Genomic DNA, 16,598 nt, shown 5'->3' on the forward strand with positions numbered 1-16,598 from the left:
TATCTTTACCTTCGTGGAGTATCACGATGCCTTTTCAGTCTGTGTAGTAGTGTCTGTATGCTGAGAATAGTAAACCCTGTTAGTATATAATACCCATAAGCAGTATTTACGACTCTTGATGTTGGATTTTACGAGTTGTGATATCGCTCAAATTGATAATAAGCATATGTACCAAAAATATTAAACCAGAAAAAAATTTTCATAACTAGGCTCGGAGTATCGTCTTAATGCTCATGTAGACATCCGATTTGTGATGTGATATCTCGATACCGTACAGAAAAACCAATGCTCAATCCTGACGCTGTTCGAAGAAGACTTTGAAAAAAAAAAACAAAAGCAAAAACAATACTGTTATCCAGACGCTCGTTACCGGGAGTCGAGTTGCACAGAAAACCCACAAGACCAGTTAACTCCAAGGCCGGATCTGGACCGTGTCTACTATCCACCGGCATGTTAAGATAGATAGGTAGCTAGTCCAGACCACAGTCATATGCGTCTGTCGCGCCTCACCCCCCTGTATAAACCCCACCGCCCCGGGGCGGCAGACCTCTAATCTTGCCGCGGCATCTGGTTGGCCAGATTCATGTGCATCAGGGCATCGCGCTGCCATTCCTCCTCTTGTCCTGCACTGCTTTGCCTGCGGGCCCACATGGCCTCGTTGGAAGCCTCGCGGCCGTCGACACCTGGGAGGCGGATCTGCGGTGGCTGCGGGTAATGTCTCAGCGGCACGCCCCCGTCGCCGAAGCGGTCCATATCCGCAATTCTTTCGTTGCTAGCGGAAAGTTCCACTGCTTGAGGCAAGGCTGACATCTTGTTCATTTGATGATCCAGCTCTTCCTGTTCCAAAATTTGTGGTGCGTGCTCCATATTTCTCAGAGAACTTGCTCCGGGAGCGTTGTTGCTTCGAACACTGCCCACACTAGCACGATGGTTTTCGCCCGTTCCATCGCCGCCCTCCACACTACCGGAGTCTGGGTCGCGGATCGCGAATTGCGCGACTGTGCGCATCTTCCGAGTAACCCAGCTAGCCAAGATCTTGCCGCGTTGCTTCTCGCCGAGTCGACTGCGAGGGAAATCACCCTTGTTCACAAAGGCGACTATATCAACTACTATCTGGTGGTCGTTGAGAATAGCATTTACGATGACGGGGACGATGGACGCAAGATAAGCCTTGCGTGACACTTCGACAAGGACGACTACGAGACCACCTGCTTGGAAGACGGCGCTGGATATTGTGTTAGCCTTGAGCAATCACTTTGTTAGAGTAAAACTTACCAGCCACCAGGAACGATGTTTCGATGGGATCTCTCAACCGAGGCCTCTATATCCATTGGGAAATGGCTTAAACCGTTAATCTCGAAGGTCTCGCCGATGTTACCTAGTACGAAAAGGACCTGCATATCTACTTGGGCCCCACCCGGTCCAATAGGCCGACTGACGTTATGCAGAAAGCCGAGATCTCCAGTTCGGACATAACTGATGTTGGGATCACCATCTATAGTGCGCCCGTCGAAGCGCTCGGCATCAAAGGGATCCCTGGACCCGTAGAAAGCCTTTACGCATGCTTCTGAATCAACCCAGATTTCTCCATATTCCCCATCTGTACAGAGGAGCCGGCTCTCGGGATTGACGATGGCTATTTGGGTTGATACCGGTACCATACCGGAATCTTGAACTAATAGGGCCTTCGGATCCGAGTCTGGATCTACGGGAACGATTAACCCTCTACGAAGAGCTCGTTGATCAAGCCAGAGTTCGATAGGCTCGATGCACATATACGACCGCGACGCAACCATCGGATTCAGCACATGCGAGTATACCGTATTTATAGCCGTCCTGTCGAGTCCGGTGGCCGCGAAGTGGAGCCTAACCTTTTGGAATACGTCGACGCGGGGCCTTCCTTCGGCCGAGATCATCATGTTCTTTAGTTCGTGCATAGCGAAGCCCTTGCCGGGCATCGTATTCATAGCGTGGTCGAGCATCTGGGGCGTTGCGTATGTGTCTTTTATCTTATAGCGGCTCAAGGTTAAGAAGAGTGAGATGGGGTTTTGCGCAAACTCCACGGGCGAAAGTAGGTAAGTGGGTGTGCCTATATAGATACCCATTAGACACGAGTGGATAAAGCCTAAGCCTGTGGTGCTTCTGACGCAACCAAGCACCGGCCTCGAACTCGTCATCTGGCAAGTTTCCTTTTGGACCTTGCACATTCCTAAAATAGTATCATGGCCAAGCTGCACCGAAATTCTGCGTTGATCTGGTGTCCAATACGCCCAGATTATAACGGGATATCCCGGCTGTATCCAGGCAGGATCGACGGTAATACCAAGATCACGGAGACCACTGTTCTGCTTAGGTGGTTTCGAGGTATTGAATACGCTCGGGACAGTGATCTTGAGGAACTGGGCGGATTGTTTGATATGTTGGGAGACGGCCTTCGACTTGAGGAGGTGATCTACCTCATTATTGACAAGGACAGCTTTAATGCCATAGTCATTAATGAGATGGAGGAAAGCCGGTACGTCTTCGTTTAATCGTCGCTCGTCCATCGGTGCAGTCGGTATGATGACTGCACCGAGATTAATACATGCATGGACGGCAAAAATATAATCTTCGGAATGCGTATACATGAGCATGACGTGATCACGGGGCCGTATCTTAGCCTTGTTACGGAGATACAGGGCCACGGCGGCAACTCTGGTATCAAACTTTCTCCACGTAATGCCTTTCCCTTCCTTACCCCTGCCGTCGATAGTGCAATAGGAGAGCTCTTCTGGCTGTCGGGCTACTCGCCATTGGATGAGATCTGTGATGCTTGAGAAGTTATTTAATGGCGTAGATGTACGATCGTCAATGACAACCTCGCGTCTGTCAATCCCCGAATATTGCTTGTCAGCAGGTCCAAGGAAGTCTCCTCGAGCGTCTGACGCCGTGGGCGACCAAATGCCACCCATAGGGTCCACCCCGATAGGCAAATTTAGTACCGCATGTTCGACGCCAAATTTTACATGAACACATGGTAGATTGCCGAGGTCAAACTCCCTGCGGCATAGCATGTTTCCTATCTCTCGCCTGCCGTTCTTCGTCACACGAGGTAAGGAATTCGGCGCCGTGATCATAACGCAATAAACCCTTAGGTGGTGTTCTTGCATAAGAACATCCATGCATCTTTCTGAGAGCGTGTCTAACAACGCGGTGTCTAGCTGCCTAGGCGGAGCACCGGACGTTGCTGGAGCTGTTGAAGCTGCCGACGACTCCAGTACCACTATTGGTAGGTGCTCATCATTGACGAAGACGTCAAACGCGGAGCAATCAAATACTTGCTTATTCAAGTTTCGAAGGATGCTGACAATAATGTGTTGCACGAAGAAGTATCGATGCTCAGCAACCTCGTGGCCATGCTCAACCCACTCGACCTTCTGTCGGATACGGTCTTCGTATAATCCAAGCACGAAAATTTTGCCTTCAATCACGGTCCCAAGAAGACCAGTCCTGAGAAACTCGGGCTCTACTGGTGTAGGTGTCGGGTCTCCCGGTTCGAATTTGTAGGGTCTGGCATGAAATATCTGCTCTGTATGCTTGGGCAACGCCCAAAACCCTCCGGATAAAGAAGGAGAATCCACCCAAATCTCTCCTATAGAATGTGGAGAGGTCAAAAGTCCCGTTTCAGGGTCAACAACAGCGAGAGTGGCATCGGGAATCGGATATCCAAAGGCGCCAACCCGGACGGTGCCTGGTTCGGTATTCGCTTTCTTCCGAGCGTCTTCTCCTATAGCTACTACGATAACTTCGTTCGTCTTGAGCGCTTCTCGGTCCAGCAGAACTTCACCGAGATCATTCTTAGCGTCGTGCTCTTTCGTAGTCGTTGTACCGCCTCCGAGAAGACTTCCAAACCCATTGGATGGCGCTGGTTTGTCCTTCTCCCTTTCCTTATCCTTCTCCTTTTCCTTCTCCTTTTCTTTGTCCTTCTCTTCCTCCTTGTCGGTTTCCGAACCGGAATCGGCGTCTATATCTAATTTTAATGGACATCCCATGCGCTCTTCGCCACCTAACCAATCCCGGACACTTATAACCATGCCTCCGTGTTCAGGCAAACATAGCATCGGGGCAACGACTTCCCTAGCCCTAGGGTTTCGCAGAGGTCGAAGCCATCGATCGGCTAATACTTCGTGGAACTCACTATCCACCGTCAAGGTATCAATTAGACAAAGCTTGACATGCTGAAAGTTTGGTTCCATGCCCTTCTTGAAATTTCGCGTAGTCATGGGATCTTGTTGGTAATTGAAGGCAGCAGTTCTCAAGCCAGGATAGTCGGCAACCATAAGTGTAGCCTTATATTTAGTGATAAGGTGGGCATAGAGACCGGGGGCGTTTACCGCTTTATTCTCTACCCATACAGTCGTATGACCGCTATAGACATTGAGAAGGACACCCAGAATCATACCGATGCCTTGACGAGGATCAAGGTAGGATAAAAGAATCTCACTGCTGGCGCCCCCGCCGATGAGGCGTCCATTCTTATCTCTAAGGGTACGGTTGAAGGTGTCGTTGGACCCATTGGGGACGGTCTGAACTATAGCGCTTAGACAGGCCATTTGGTGCATAATAGTGCGGTGGCTAAGTACCACACCTCGAAGATCTCCTGTTGGGGCTCTAGAGAATTCAATGTATGCTAGATCAGGGACGGATAAAGGGGGTATGTCATCCTTCTTCTTCGGATGGTAGCTTCCGAATTCATTAGTTTTCCACCATTCAACTCCTTTAGGCCAGTTCAATTTCTGCGTGGTGATATCTCGCTGAAAAGATTTCAAGTTATTGTCGGTAGTTAAGGCCAAATGCGCCTGCGTAGAAGTTAAAATGAGGTTTAACTTGGGGTAGTCCTGTAAATCATTAATGGGAACTGCCACAACGCCCGCGATAAAACAGCCTAGGAGGGCGATCGCGAAGTCGATGATCTCCGAATCCCTGTAAATAAGAGCAACGCGGTCCCCACGATACAACGAACTTTTGTCTCGAATGACTTGTGCTACTTTCTCTGCTCGAGAAGCGAGCTTGTCCCAAGTAATAGATGCTATCTCCTTCCCCTTACTATCAAGCACCCAATACGCCGGAAGCTTCCCAGTAGTGCGCCCCCTATGTCTTAGCACGGCAGCAATGTTGTCGAAATTCGACATAGCTGTGTTTTCATCGTGCGGGTCGTGGATAGCAAATGGTAGTTCTCGTGGGTCGAGGGGCATCTGATACTCTAGTGCCTCAGGGGGAGGCAAATCGCTCGCAGTGAGCATGGGCGGAGCCATAGCAGCGGTAGGTGAGAAGGCATCACTGGATGAATATCTGTGTACGCCTCCGCCATATTCGCCGCCGCCGCCGCCTCCACCTCCACCACCACCGGGACCTTGGTCGTATGATTGTTGACCGGCAAAATCGGAAAAATACACCTGGGAGTCTACCATTGTGCCAGTCCGGCTGTCATAAGGGTTTGGTGGTTGGGGTCCATACCCTCCTTGGTGCTCCGGTTTAAAGGCATAGTCCCCCGAGACCATCGTCCCCGACCGCGTGGGAGAGTCAGATACCATCGTTTGAGCATAGCTAGGAACAGGGTTAAGAAATAGCGAATCACGCTGGCTCAAGGTTGGACGCTGTTCGGCTAAAGGTCCGCCTGGCCGTAATAACCCGGCTGGATGCTCGGCACCATAGGGCGGACCAGAACTGGGTATTCCGGTCGATTGGGGTCGCCAATCGACGGGGGATGTGATAGTCGAGGGGGAATACGCGTCATTTGGATCTGGATCAGCGGTGTTTAAAGCGGCATATGCTGCATCTCTATGCCCTTCGCTCGTATTAGGGGTATCATCGTCAACAGTATGTATTCGTAAGCCTCCGGTAGCATCAGCTAATGCGCCAGGGCCGAGATATTGAGAGAGTAGCTGGGTCCGTCGTTTTTGAAAGCTACAGACGAAGTGAGACGTGTTAGCACGACTAAGGATGAAAGCTGTATGCGATGGCACATCAAGAGGAAGGTCTAATGATATGTACTATAGTATTAAAGACAAAACCTTACCCCTTCGCCGTAATGTCGCCTTCCTATGCCAGAACTCGTAGTTAGTTTGCGTTCAATGGCTTCGCTTGTGAACATGTTGGGCCTCGTACCCCGCCGCTGCTGGCGGGCGGTAAGGGTATCGCGAGCCGAATAACGGGAGAAGTAAATGACACCAGCGTACCTCGAGCTCTCTCTCCAATTCGTCCAACTTCTCTTGCAGGTCCGGATTCAATTGCGCCATTTCGATTTCTCGTCGGTTAACACAGAAGGGAAGAAGCGCGCAAAGGTTGACGACCGCCTCGTCCGCCGAATCACCCGATTCAAAAGCGATTCAAAAAAACCGAGAGGCCCGTGACGTCAAATTGTTTCGGGGGGAGCGATATTGATCTTTCTTCCTCTTCGACCTATCGCAACAACAAGATATACCAACCAATAATACCTCGGTCAGATATAAAAATAGGGTATCATGACAATGCAAAACAGCAGTGGACTGCGAGTTGGGCAGATATGTATTCGGGAAAGGAATCATTAAAAGGTTAAATGGGAACATTGAAACATGGGAATAATTCAACTCTCAGAAGTGTTCAGAACCCTGATGTTCTAACTGTGGCTTCCAGGTACCTAGGTACATCGTTTATACATATAGGTGGTAGGTACCTGGTATAGGTAGGTGGTATGTACGAAGTATATGTACGAAGTATATGTACGAAGTACATCTATATGAGGTGGTAAAAGTACCTAACCTAGGTATTTTTACGAGCAAACCCCAAGTTTACGCTGGCAATTGGTCGCAATTGGTTGTAATTAGGTACCTACCTAAGTTGCGAAAAGCACGCACTGGAGCAATACGAACTTTGAATTGTTCCAACCCACCAGTGCCTGAAGTAGTGGGGTACTTTACTTGACGTACCTACGCTGATGTAGGCTATCTGGGATGTCACGAGACGTCCACGTTTTTATGAGCGGAGTACGGTAAAACCTATACGCCGCAAGTAAGTACTTAACTAAAAAAAAACTAATATTTCTTTTTACTGTCAAATTTTACTTTTCTTTTCTTTCGATCACTTTGTCCCAACCATCAGAATTCGCAACCGGATTAGGTGAGGATATATTGGATACATGCAGACGACAAGCTTCTAATTGATCAACTCTGTTATTCTTGAAAAGCTTGTTGTAGCCGTGTCCGGCAACAAACCTGAACCCTGGTCTTGGACAAGAGGCGTGATACCATCTGTCGGTATCCCTAGAAGAGACATGACCGAGGACAACTACTAACAACTCTTTTTTAATGGTTCTCGCTACCTTTGTTAATGGTGGAATATTTTATTGTCATTAAATGAACCTGTCTCCTGTTTGACCACCTAATACTAGATGTTGGGTAATCGGTATAACTGCCACAATGCCACCAAGTAAGTTTATCTTCTTATTCAAGCACCTCTACCTTATCCCCTGATGAAATCAACGCATTCACAGACCTGTTCTGAAATTCCCTGTTGAGAAAATGCATTGAGCTCTACTGATTATACAAGTCTTCTTGGCGCAACACTTCTATTTTGGTGTACGCAACCCTTGCTAACCGATAACATAGGGATCTAAAATGGTTATCATGTCGTGAACCCATCTAACCCCCCCATCAATGTAGCTTCCCTTCAGATCTTGTTTCCCCTTGTGCCTATACACATTGTCTCTTTGTAATGGACAATGCTGTTGTTATAAAAGGTTCTTTCTAGGGAAGCAACTTGTTTATTATTCCTGAACAATGTTGTACACGAACAATGCTCCTCCCGGGCCGCGATGAGAAAAAGGATTTGTTACTTGAATAGTATATAGTTACGTAGATCCTATCAACACGAGTAGAAATTTTTTCCATAGAGCAACCCTGTTGGTTTTACCCCTGATCGACTTTTCATAGCGGTTTCTTGCCTTGGCGGTTTAGCAGAGCTGACTACCTCGTCTACAAGCTGCGTCGAACTCAGGTCTCGCACTATTAGGTGACATACTACCCAACCAATGATGGGTTACGAGCCGAATCAGTACCCCGGGATGGAACCTCCGGATATGTACGATGATACGACAAGCATTCTTCAAAATATCGATTTTGATAATCCAGTATTGACAGGTACACAATTCGATACACCACCAGATTTCCTTGAACCGCCTGTCATTTCACCTGCCGGTCCATATAATACTCATTCTTCTCAGTTCCAGAACTTCGACCCGACTCTTGCAGGGCCAACCCACGCAGTGCCGGAACCAATTCACTCAGTCTTTCAAGAGTCCATAGACCCGGGTCTTCTAAGTAATACCGGTATTGTTGCGCTTCCTACCGTCCAGCAAGAACCGTACGGTACGTATAATTCTATGAACATCAATGGCCCCGTCGCCCACCACCATGATTTCACAGCTACCTCCCCAAGCTATCCTATCGACTACACTCAGTTTCATCATCCTCCACAGCTTTCACCGCCTCCTCAACCTTATCAACCTTATGAACAATATCAACCTCAGTATCCGCAGCCACTTAGTTCGTATCCAACCCCTCGTCGAATCAGCGATGTGAGTGCATTAAGCTCGGAGTCCAGCAACAGCCAACTAGAGAAGGGGAAAAGGGACATATTTTCACTCAGAAGGAGCAGAATACCCTCACCAGTCCTCATTCAACATGAGCCCCGCTTAAAGCGCCCCGCCAAGGGGCCCAATGGATTATCGCTAAGAACCGGCCAGATACCTCGAGTCACAAGGAAGAAAGACCCAAAGCCGGACCCTCGGGAGTGGTACGGTTCTCCACCACCTCCCCCGGAGAGCTGGGGTCCAAGGGATAAAAATGGTCGTCCTGTCTTTAAGTACACGGAATGCGGAGAGCTTGAGAGGGGCAAAACGTATTCGGAACACGAACTGCGTCGATATCTCTACGGGCCCAAAAAAGATGACGATTTTCCGCCACCGAGACGATTACTAGGGGTACCAGAGGTAGAAGACAAGATCCGCCAGGGTCTTACGTTGTGGATTGGTTGGGTCGCTCCTCAGTCCAATGACAGATATCCCTACGGGTCTCAATCTCAGAAGTGCCGATTTGCCGGCTGTGAAGACGCTCAGAATACCATCAGGACGGGATTTCCGCGTATTATCTTTGATGAGCGGATGAATGATGACGGTGAGGTCATTGATCCCTACCACAATGCCGGGTATATGCATTTATATTGTTTCGAGCAGCATTTCGATCTCGTCGATGCCATGATTCACCTCGACGTCCGCCCCGACGAGAGGAACTTCAGGCATGAGGATAACATCTTCAAGTTGACAAGGAATTACTCTGATATGCGGGCCGTAGTCGACTCGTGGTGGCACGATGAATATCCAAAGTTCGTCGAAGCCAGATCAAAGGGGAAGAGGCGAGACCATCGTAATTATAAGAATTCCCTGAGCTACCGGCTTATCCTCCATGTACTTGATAACAGCACCGATGCTCGTCTTAAACTACGCGAAGAGAGGGGCGGTGCTAATATGACAAAGCACAAAGGAGACATCTCTAAACAGAAGTTCTTGAGAGAATGTAGGAGCTTTGGGTTACTGGACGATAATGACGACCCAGTCCCCGGTGCCAGTAAACGACTACCAGAGCTTATCCTTCAAAAACGCCGAGAAAAGAAATTAGCTAGATTAGCCGGACGTAAAGGCACTCCAGCACCAGAAGAATATCTGCCCTCACCAGCATCAACAACTTACCAAAGCGCCATGGAACATGAACAGGACGCTACTCACGCATCGCCTTCTAGTATACACTCGCCCATTAATTCCTACTCTCCAATGCCGCGTTCGTGTTCGCCGTATGAATATTTGTCTCCAGAGCCAGTACCGCCCCCTTACCATCAACAACCAATCTCGAGCCCTGTAACCTCGAGTCTCGTAGGTAATACAGCACGAAAGCGAGGCAGGGATGAAGTATTGATGGAAGATCAAAATATCGGTATACCCTACGATCCTGTTCGGGATGGCCCAAATAAGAGGCCACGAACAAGCCCTAGCCCAGCACCACCTACAACGCCTCAGTCTGCGTATACCCAAGTACCAGATCACACCGGGCAGCAGGACGAGGTCGACAACGGGATTGGTAGTGTACTGGCGCCAACGGAGGCAAGCCATTTTCCAACTCCGCCCCCTACTGAGCCTCTTGGTTTGAACCCGGATTCCGATTTTAATATCCATAATACGAGCTCCGCTGACGTGGATATTTTTACAGAGGGCGCGGAAGATAACCACGACAAAGGCGAAAATGAAGCTGAAATGGCTGAGAGCGATTCGGCCGAGGCTTCGGACAATATGGAACTTGACGAATGTGATGATCTTTTTGGCGGCCCTGCTGACGAAGCCGGACTCGCCGACTTCTTCACCTCCTGAGACAGTTTGTCATTGGACACAGCTGCCCTGGAGGCAGAGACCTGTCCAACAAATAAGCTGTCCACGTCGCTAAACATCTTCAACTTGCGGTAAGTCTGAAATCATGGAAAAGAAAATAGGCATTCCAGGGCATAGGGGTGGCATTTGACCTTAGGGCACGCATAGGGTTGGGCGCTTCGTGTGTAAGTTGTCCTTTCGTGTTGCCACGTCTCTGATGAGGAAAGTTTCCATGGGCAGACTATACAAGAAAACGTCCATATAACGAAAGCAAAAAAATAAATAAATGTATTTCTACGACCGATGTCTTTCAGCAACCGATTTTGTTTTATGTTTTTTTGTTTTTTGTTTTTTGTTTTTTTTTTTTTTAAAAAAAAAGCGGCACTGTTTACCCACCCACGATAAATTTTCTATCTGTCATATATTATATATAGCGTGTAAGAACGCATACTCTGTACTTTAAGGTATTAAATGGTCAGGTTATTAGATACTTAATATTATCTACTTCTGGATATTCAATCTAATGTACCATGTTGAGAGTCGGTGATTAGAGACATCGTAGTAGAGAACCCTGGATCAGATGCCCCTGTTTGGGGGGTTCTTTGTATATATAACCTAGGTACCTAAGGTAACTATGTATATAGTTCCGAGTCTTGTACGGGTAACTGTTGACTCAGAGATTATGTGTACCTATGAATTGAACATCAGCTTGGACGGATCAAACTGGGTGAGTGCGTAGTTTGAATATTAAGTCCATAGTACAATACATGCCTAGGCTATAAGTGAATGGCCAGCTGTTAGCCCCGTCTTACCGCGCAAACAACGTCATTACGTCGAGTTATTATTAGCGAGAACCACAATAGTCGCATAACATTCACTGTCAACATACTAAGAGGTAAATATTAGCTATCATCCTAATGCGGCTTGTATTAAACGTAAATAAGATGTCGAATATGATATTGATGTTAAACAAAAAAGAAAAAAAAAGAGACACGGTACCGAAACTGAGGGTAGGATACCTAGGATCGGAAAAGGAAGGCCCAATTTTAAATCTGTGACAAGAAAAAACAAGTTGTGGTTAGCAAATAAAAATGCAGGATGAATGATGGGATTCGCATGTGTAGAGTCGTAGAGACCGGAGTGACCGAGAGGAACACATATCAAGGTGGTACCGCTCCGTTGTTATCAGGTCCTAGTAGGTCTTAGCCGGCCCCTAGGTAAACGCTAAAACGAACCCAAGAACCGAACCTTTCATTGTGCCTGCCCATACCGGAACTCGATTTGCGCTGCAGTGGAGTTTCCGATTAGCTGTGCCGCCTTCTGTTCACTGTGCGCTAAAACTGAATTGGATAAAAGCTACCTTAGGTTAGGTAGCTATAACTTAGGGGCTTGCACACATCACTTAACCTTAAAGGCAGAAGATCCCAGTTCCCCAGATTTCCATAATTAATTGTCCACATGGGGGATATATCTTAAACTGCCTCCGGTCAACATTTATTGTTTTTTTAGTTTCTTGTTTTCTTTTATTGTTACGGAGAAGCCGCTTGAAGAATTACAAAGGTCAGACAATACCGAGAAAAGAAAACAAAAACAGGGGCGAGAGAGCGGCGCTGGAATTCAAAGTCACGTGTAGGATACCTACGGTACGGAAGGGTTTAGGTGGTAGATAACCTACCAAAAGAACCGATGCCGTAGCGCGCTCCTTTTGGGGATTTGGGGACGAATAACGGCCTCAACGCTGTGCATCGCCCAAACCATCTTCTCCAAACACTCTTTCGCATATCCAAGGGAGGGAATTAATCGCTGGAGGAACATTCTTCGCCCCGGCGAGCGCAACCAACGACTCTTTACGCATCCGTGTCACTAAACGAGACGAGACGAAACGAGACAAAAGGTGCTACCGAACCGTCGCAATTGCTACCAATTGCCGCAAGAGAATGGCTAGACAGGACGGGATGAGAAATGCAAGTCAGCCTGCCTTGCAGGTCATTGTGCTGGTAAGTAAAGTCGTTTTATCTCAATCTTAGTTTCATGAAATGCAACCTGTTTGGAACGACGACCTTTGATTCGCTAGCGGCACCAGCTGCTTACAACGCGACCCTCGGCCACTTGGATGCGAGCATGCGTTGCGCATATGAAATATCCAATCTCAGACCGAGATTTTTGAAGTCGAATGAGATGCTTGCTGTACTGGCGCATGGGTTGGATTAATCGATATCGATATGGGGGAACTTAATTGGTTCAACAACCAAATCGCTACCGACCCGACGAAACAAGATACTCTGAGGAAATTTGGTCGCAAAAGGGTTTATTTATTGGATTCCATATCACCACTTAAACAAATGGTTCTCCGGTCGCCTTGGTTCCGAGAATTCTCTGGAAGAAGACAAAGCTTACTATCCTTCTGCCAGACTCGACGGCCGGTAAAAAACAAATACGAAAGAGCAAACACCTCAAAATCCAAGTTCGAGCCAACCCCAGCTATCGGATATAAGAAAATAGCAACGGTCACGTGTATTCGCTTGTCGATAACTTCTTTTTATCGGTTTCAACCATCTCTCCGGAAACAGTGACGTCACGGGAACCGTCTCCATCTATCCTGTACTTCGGGACCTTCATTTGATGTACACCGATCCGGTCCTTGTCCCGGATTATGCGGTGCAACAGTGACAGCTGACATTTTCTTCTCACACCGAGGATCATAATTGGGACTAATATTGTGCTATTATGAATTATCAGTATCAGTATGATGTAGATACTAACATTCAATTCTCACCCTAGGGCGCAAGCGGTGGGCCACGGGAGGACAATGTCACCGCTTTCCTTGTACGGTCTGTTAGAACTAACTGGAGCCGGGGATCGTTGGTTGCTCTCGATGGTGGTGTTCACCTTTCCGCCATTACTCGAATTCTCGAGGAAACACAGCCGCCAGGCCTCGGCGCTGATATTGCATTACCACATGTCTTAAGGACAGGACCCTTTGCGGGCATGGAAATCCACTCTACCTCTGCGTCGGCCAACGCACTTGATGTATCAAGAAATCTTGTCGACTCGTACCTAATTACTCACCCTCACCTCGACCATATCAGCGGATTCGTTCTCAACACCGCAGCTCCTCCAGGAACAAAACCAAAACGCATCGCCGGTCTACCCTCCACCATCTCTGCGTTCAAGAACCATATCTTCAACAATGTTATCTGGCCAAATTTATCTGATGAAAATAATGGCGCCGGCCTCGTAACTTACATGCGCTTAGTCGAGGGAGGTAGTCCGGCTCTTGGCGACGGAGCTGATAGAGGCTACCTAGAAGTTAGCGACGGTCTCGCAGTTAAAGTCTTCAGCGTCAGCCACGGACATTGCATGGAAAGACATGCCCATAGGGGTTCAACGTCTTCTCGCTATGGGAGTACAGATTCGGGGCCGTCAGTTATCTCCAGGAACGGTGTCAGAACTCAATCCACGGGCGAAACCGAACGGGAAACGGAATGCGTCTACGACTCGAGTGTATACTTCATCCGGGACGCACCTAGCGGTCGCGAAGTCCTGATGTGCGGCGATGTGGAGCCCGATAGCATCTCGTTGTCTCCAAGGAACATCGGGGTCTGGCTTGAGGCGGCTCCGAAGATCGCTTCCGGACACCTTGCAGCAATATTTATCGAATGTTCGTACGATGACAGCCGGACGGACGACAGACTCTACGGCCATTTAGCTCCGCGCTACATCATCCAAGAGATGCAGACACTCGCCACAGAAGTCGAGAGAATTCGCCAGATCCCAGCTAGGCTCGAGCCGACTAAGAAACGCAAGAGGGAGCTGGAAGAATCAGGCAGGAGAGTTAGTAGAATCATTGCGAGGGCTACTGTTGGACCCGTGCCAGTAGACGACAGGCCTGTGTCGCCGAAATCGATGCGACCACCAAAGATCATAAGGTCTGAGTCCAGTGAAAATATCGTTTCTTCGCACCTCACGGTCCCGACTGCCGAGATGAATTTGAAGGATGCCAGTATACTGCGAACTCCGAAGATGCCCAATGCTCTCCGAGGGCTAACGGTAGTTATTATTCATACCAAGGAAAACTTCGACGGCAAAGAACCGGCAGGGGAGAAGATATTGAGAGAGATACTCGCACACGAAGAGAAGGCCAAGCTAGGTTGCCAATATATCCTCTCGCGAAGAGGGCAGAGCCTCACTTTCTAATTTTCCTTTGGTTCCATATACGGCTGGGGAGGTGTTGGTAAATATAGCACTAGGTGTGCCAGCATGCAGTGTTTGCTGGACCGGGTTATACCCTTTTTTTTTCCCTTTAAGATAAGTTCGTTGATTTTTTCAACATCTGGGCTAGAAATGTGGCACTGGCGTTTTAGGGGTAAGCTGTCTTCGGGATTAAGGCAGGCTTTACGGTTTCGGTTGGCGTCAGGGAGACTAGATACCTAGATGAGGAGTTAAAGGGCGGTCATGGTATAAGATGATGTGTATGAATTATATGAATTGAACGAGACGGACGATATTTTCGCTAAAAGATATTTGCTACTTTTTCATTCTACCATGACTATTTGAAGACTATGGTTATACCGCTCCGCGGTTTGATAAATTAGATACCATTATAGGAAGAAGCGCATACTACGTCCTAGGTTAGTGGGTTATAGTTTAGGGATATCCAGTGTGAAATTTCCCTCGTTCCGATTCAACTTCGGGAACACTTTTAGTCCCCGACTATCATTTAACCCCGGTCCTCCCCCGAGTTCCCCGATTCAGAAACGTTCCGAGTAAGTGTTCCGAAACATTACATCATCACCCAACCTAATAACAGAATACTCTTTTCCGAAAGGGACTAAGGGTCTTCTAAAAACTTACAAATGAAAACAAACATAAATTAATAAACACGGTCATTTATAATCTTTACAGCGAATCAAGGAATCCTACAAGCGCTAAAAAGTGGGAAGCCACCTCCGTTGTTCCGCGCCGTCCCCTCCGGTAATCGGTTATTCCGCTACGCTGCATCTCGGCGATTATCACCCGCGTGTAGCCGCCTTGCTGTATTATAACTTGCTCCCCATGCCGCCTCCTCACTGCCGGAACTCTTTCTTGGCAATCCGCACACTGCGAGGAAGGCCAACGCCACGCTTTGTACTACCCATAACTTTTTCACTAGATTCAGTATTCGCCGCCAACATGTCCGTCTCAACCCAACAGGAGGCCGCTATTAAGCGGAACCCGCACCCGGACTTCAAGAAAGTCGAGGCGTCGCGCCCGGACTGGGATAAGGATTCTCAGTTCCGGTATACTAAAACCGCCGCGCCTGACTGGACTATCGGCTCCGGCGCTAATAGCCAGCGCGCCGCAGAGGCAGACGACAAGAAACACGTGTGCATCGACCCGTACGAGGCAGGGCGGCCCCTCACCTTCAACTACAAGCTTCTCATCAGCGGCATCGTTCCACGACCCATCGGATTCGTATCGTCGCAAGCCGCGGACGGCAGCGCGCGCAACCTAGCGCCCTTCTCGTACTTCAACATGGTGAGCCACGACCCGCCGCTCTTCGCGCTCGGCGTCGCCGCCTCGCTCGCCGCGCCAAAGGATACCCTGCGCAACATCCTCGACAGCCGCGAGTGCGTGGTGAGCATCATCGGCGAGGACTTCCTGGAGGCGGCGAACGCGACCAGCGTGGACGCGCCGTACGGCGCCAGCGAGTGGGACGTCAGCGGCCTGACGCCCGTGTACGACACGCGCGACGTCAAGGCCGCGAGGGTGCGGGAGGCCGTGTTCAGCGTCGAGTGCAAGCTCGAGAGCGTGCGCGAGTTCGAGAGCCGGGCCGAGCCGGGGAAGAAGACGGGGTGTCTGGTTATTCTCGAGGGCACGCGGTTCTGGGTCCGCGAGGACGCGGTTAATGAGGAGCGCAACTTGATCGATCCCGCGGTGCTCAGGCCGGTGAGCCGGCTGGGGGGGATCACGTACGCCCGTGTTACGGAGGCGGTGGAGATTCCGAGGCCGAGGTTTAGGGAGGATTTCGGCGGGGCGGAGGGGTTGGAGAAGTTGAAGGGGAAGGGGGACGAAGACAAAGCTAACTAGTACTTTAACCCCCCCCCCCCCCCCCCCCCCCCCCGCAAAAAAGAAAAAACAAAAAAAAAAAAAAAAAAGATAAAATATTGTGTAAATGAAGGAGGTA

The 16,598-nt window shown here is 48.9% G+C and overlaps 4 protein-coding genes across 4 annotated transcripts; 3 read left to right on the forward strand and 1 right to left on the reverse strand.

Moving 5' to 3' along the window:
* Nucleotides 1-135: 135 nt before the first annotated feature.
* F5Y00DRAFT_240128 (acetyl-CoA synthetase-like protein) lies at nt 136-6,705 on the reverse strand. Its single transcript, XM_048008180.1, has 4 exons — nt 6,219-6,705; nt 6,059-6,081; nt 1,276-5,946; nt 136-1,225 (listed from the first exon to the last, which is right to left on the reverse strand). Exons 1-4 carry the CDS (start codon nt 6,276-6,278, stop codon nt 550-552), a joined length of 5,430 nt encoding a protein of 1,809 aa, XP_047863866.1. The 5' UTR covers nt 6,279-6,705; the 3' UTR covers nt 136-549.
* Nucleotides 6,706-8,050: 1,345 nt separating this feature from the next.
* Nucleotides 8,051-10,435, forward strand: F5Y00DRAFT_253714 (uncharacterized protein; the record flags this gene model as incomplete). The annotated part of the gene is made up of 2 exons (XM_048010087.1): nt 8,051-8,379; nt 8,590-10,435. The coding sequence occupies 2 exons, from the start codon at nt 8,051-8,053 to the stop codon at nt 10,433-10,435; spliced, it is 2,175 nt and encodes a 724-aa protein (XP_047863867.1).
* Nucleotides 10,436-11,846: 1,411 nt separating this feature from the next.
* On the forward strand, nt 11,847-15,105 carry F5Y00DRAFT_240139 (cAMP phosphodiesterases class-II-domain-containing protein). The gene is made up of 2 exons (XM_048008181.1): nt 11,847-12,429; nt 13,214-15,105. Exons 1-2 carry the CDS (start codon nt 12,370-12,372, stop codon nt 14,627-14,629), a joined length of 1,476 nt encoding a protein of 491 aa, XP_047863868.1. The 5' UTR covers nt 11,847-12,369; the 3' UTR covers nt 14,630-15,105.
* Nucleotides 15,106-15,479: 374 nt separating this feature from the next.
* Nucleotides 15,480-16,507, forward strand: F5Y00DRAFT_240140 (uncharacterized protein). The gene has a single exon (XM_048008182.1). It carries the CDS (start codon nt 15,488-15,490, stop codon nt 16,499-16,501), a length of 1,014 nt encoding a protein of 337 aa, XP_047863869.1. The 5' UTR covers nt 15,480-15,487; the 3' UTR covers nt 16,502-16,507.
* The last annotated feature ends 91 nt before the right edge of the window (nt 16,508-16,598 follow it).

Source organism: Daldinia vernicosa (assembly GCF_022497035.1).
Source record: "Daldinia vernicosa strain CBS 139.73 unplaced genomic scaffold F5Y00scaffold_30, whole genome shotgun sequence".
Classification (NCBI taxonomy): domain Eukaryota; kingdom Fungi; phylum Ascomycota; class Sordariomycetes; order Xylariales; family Hypoxylaceae; genus Daldinia; species Daldinia vernicosa.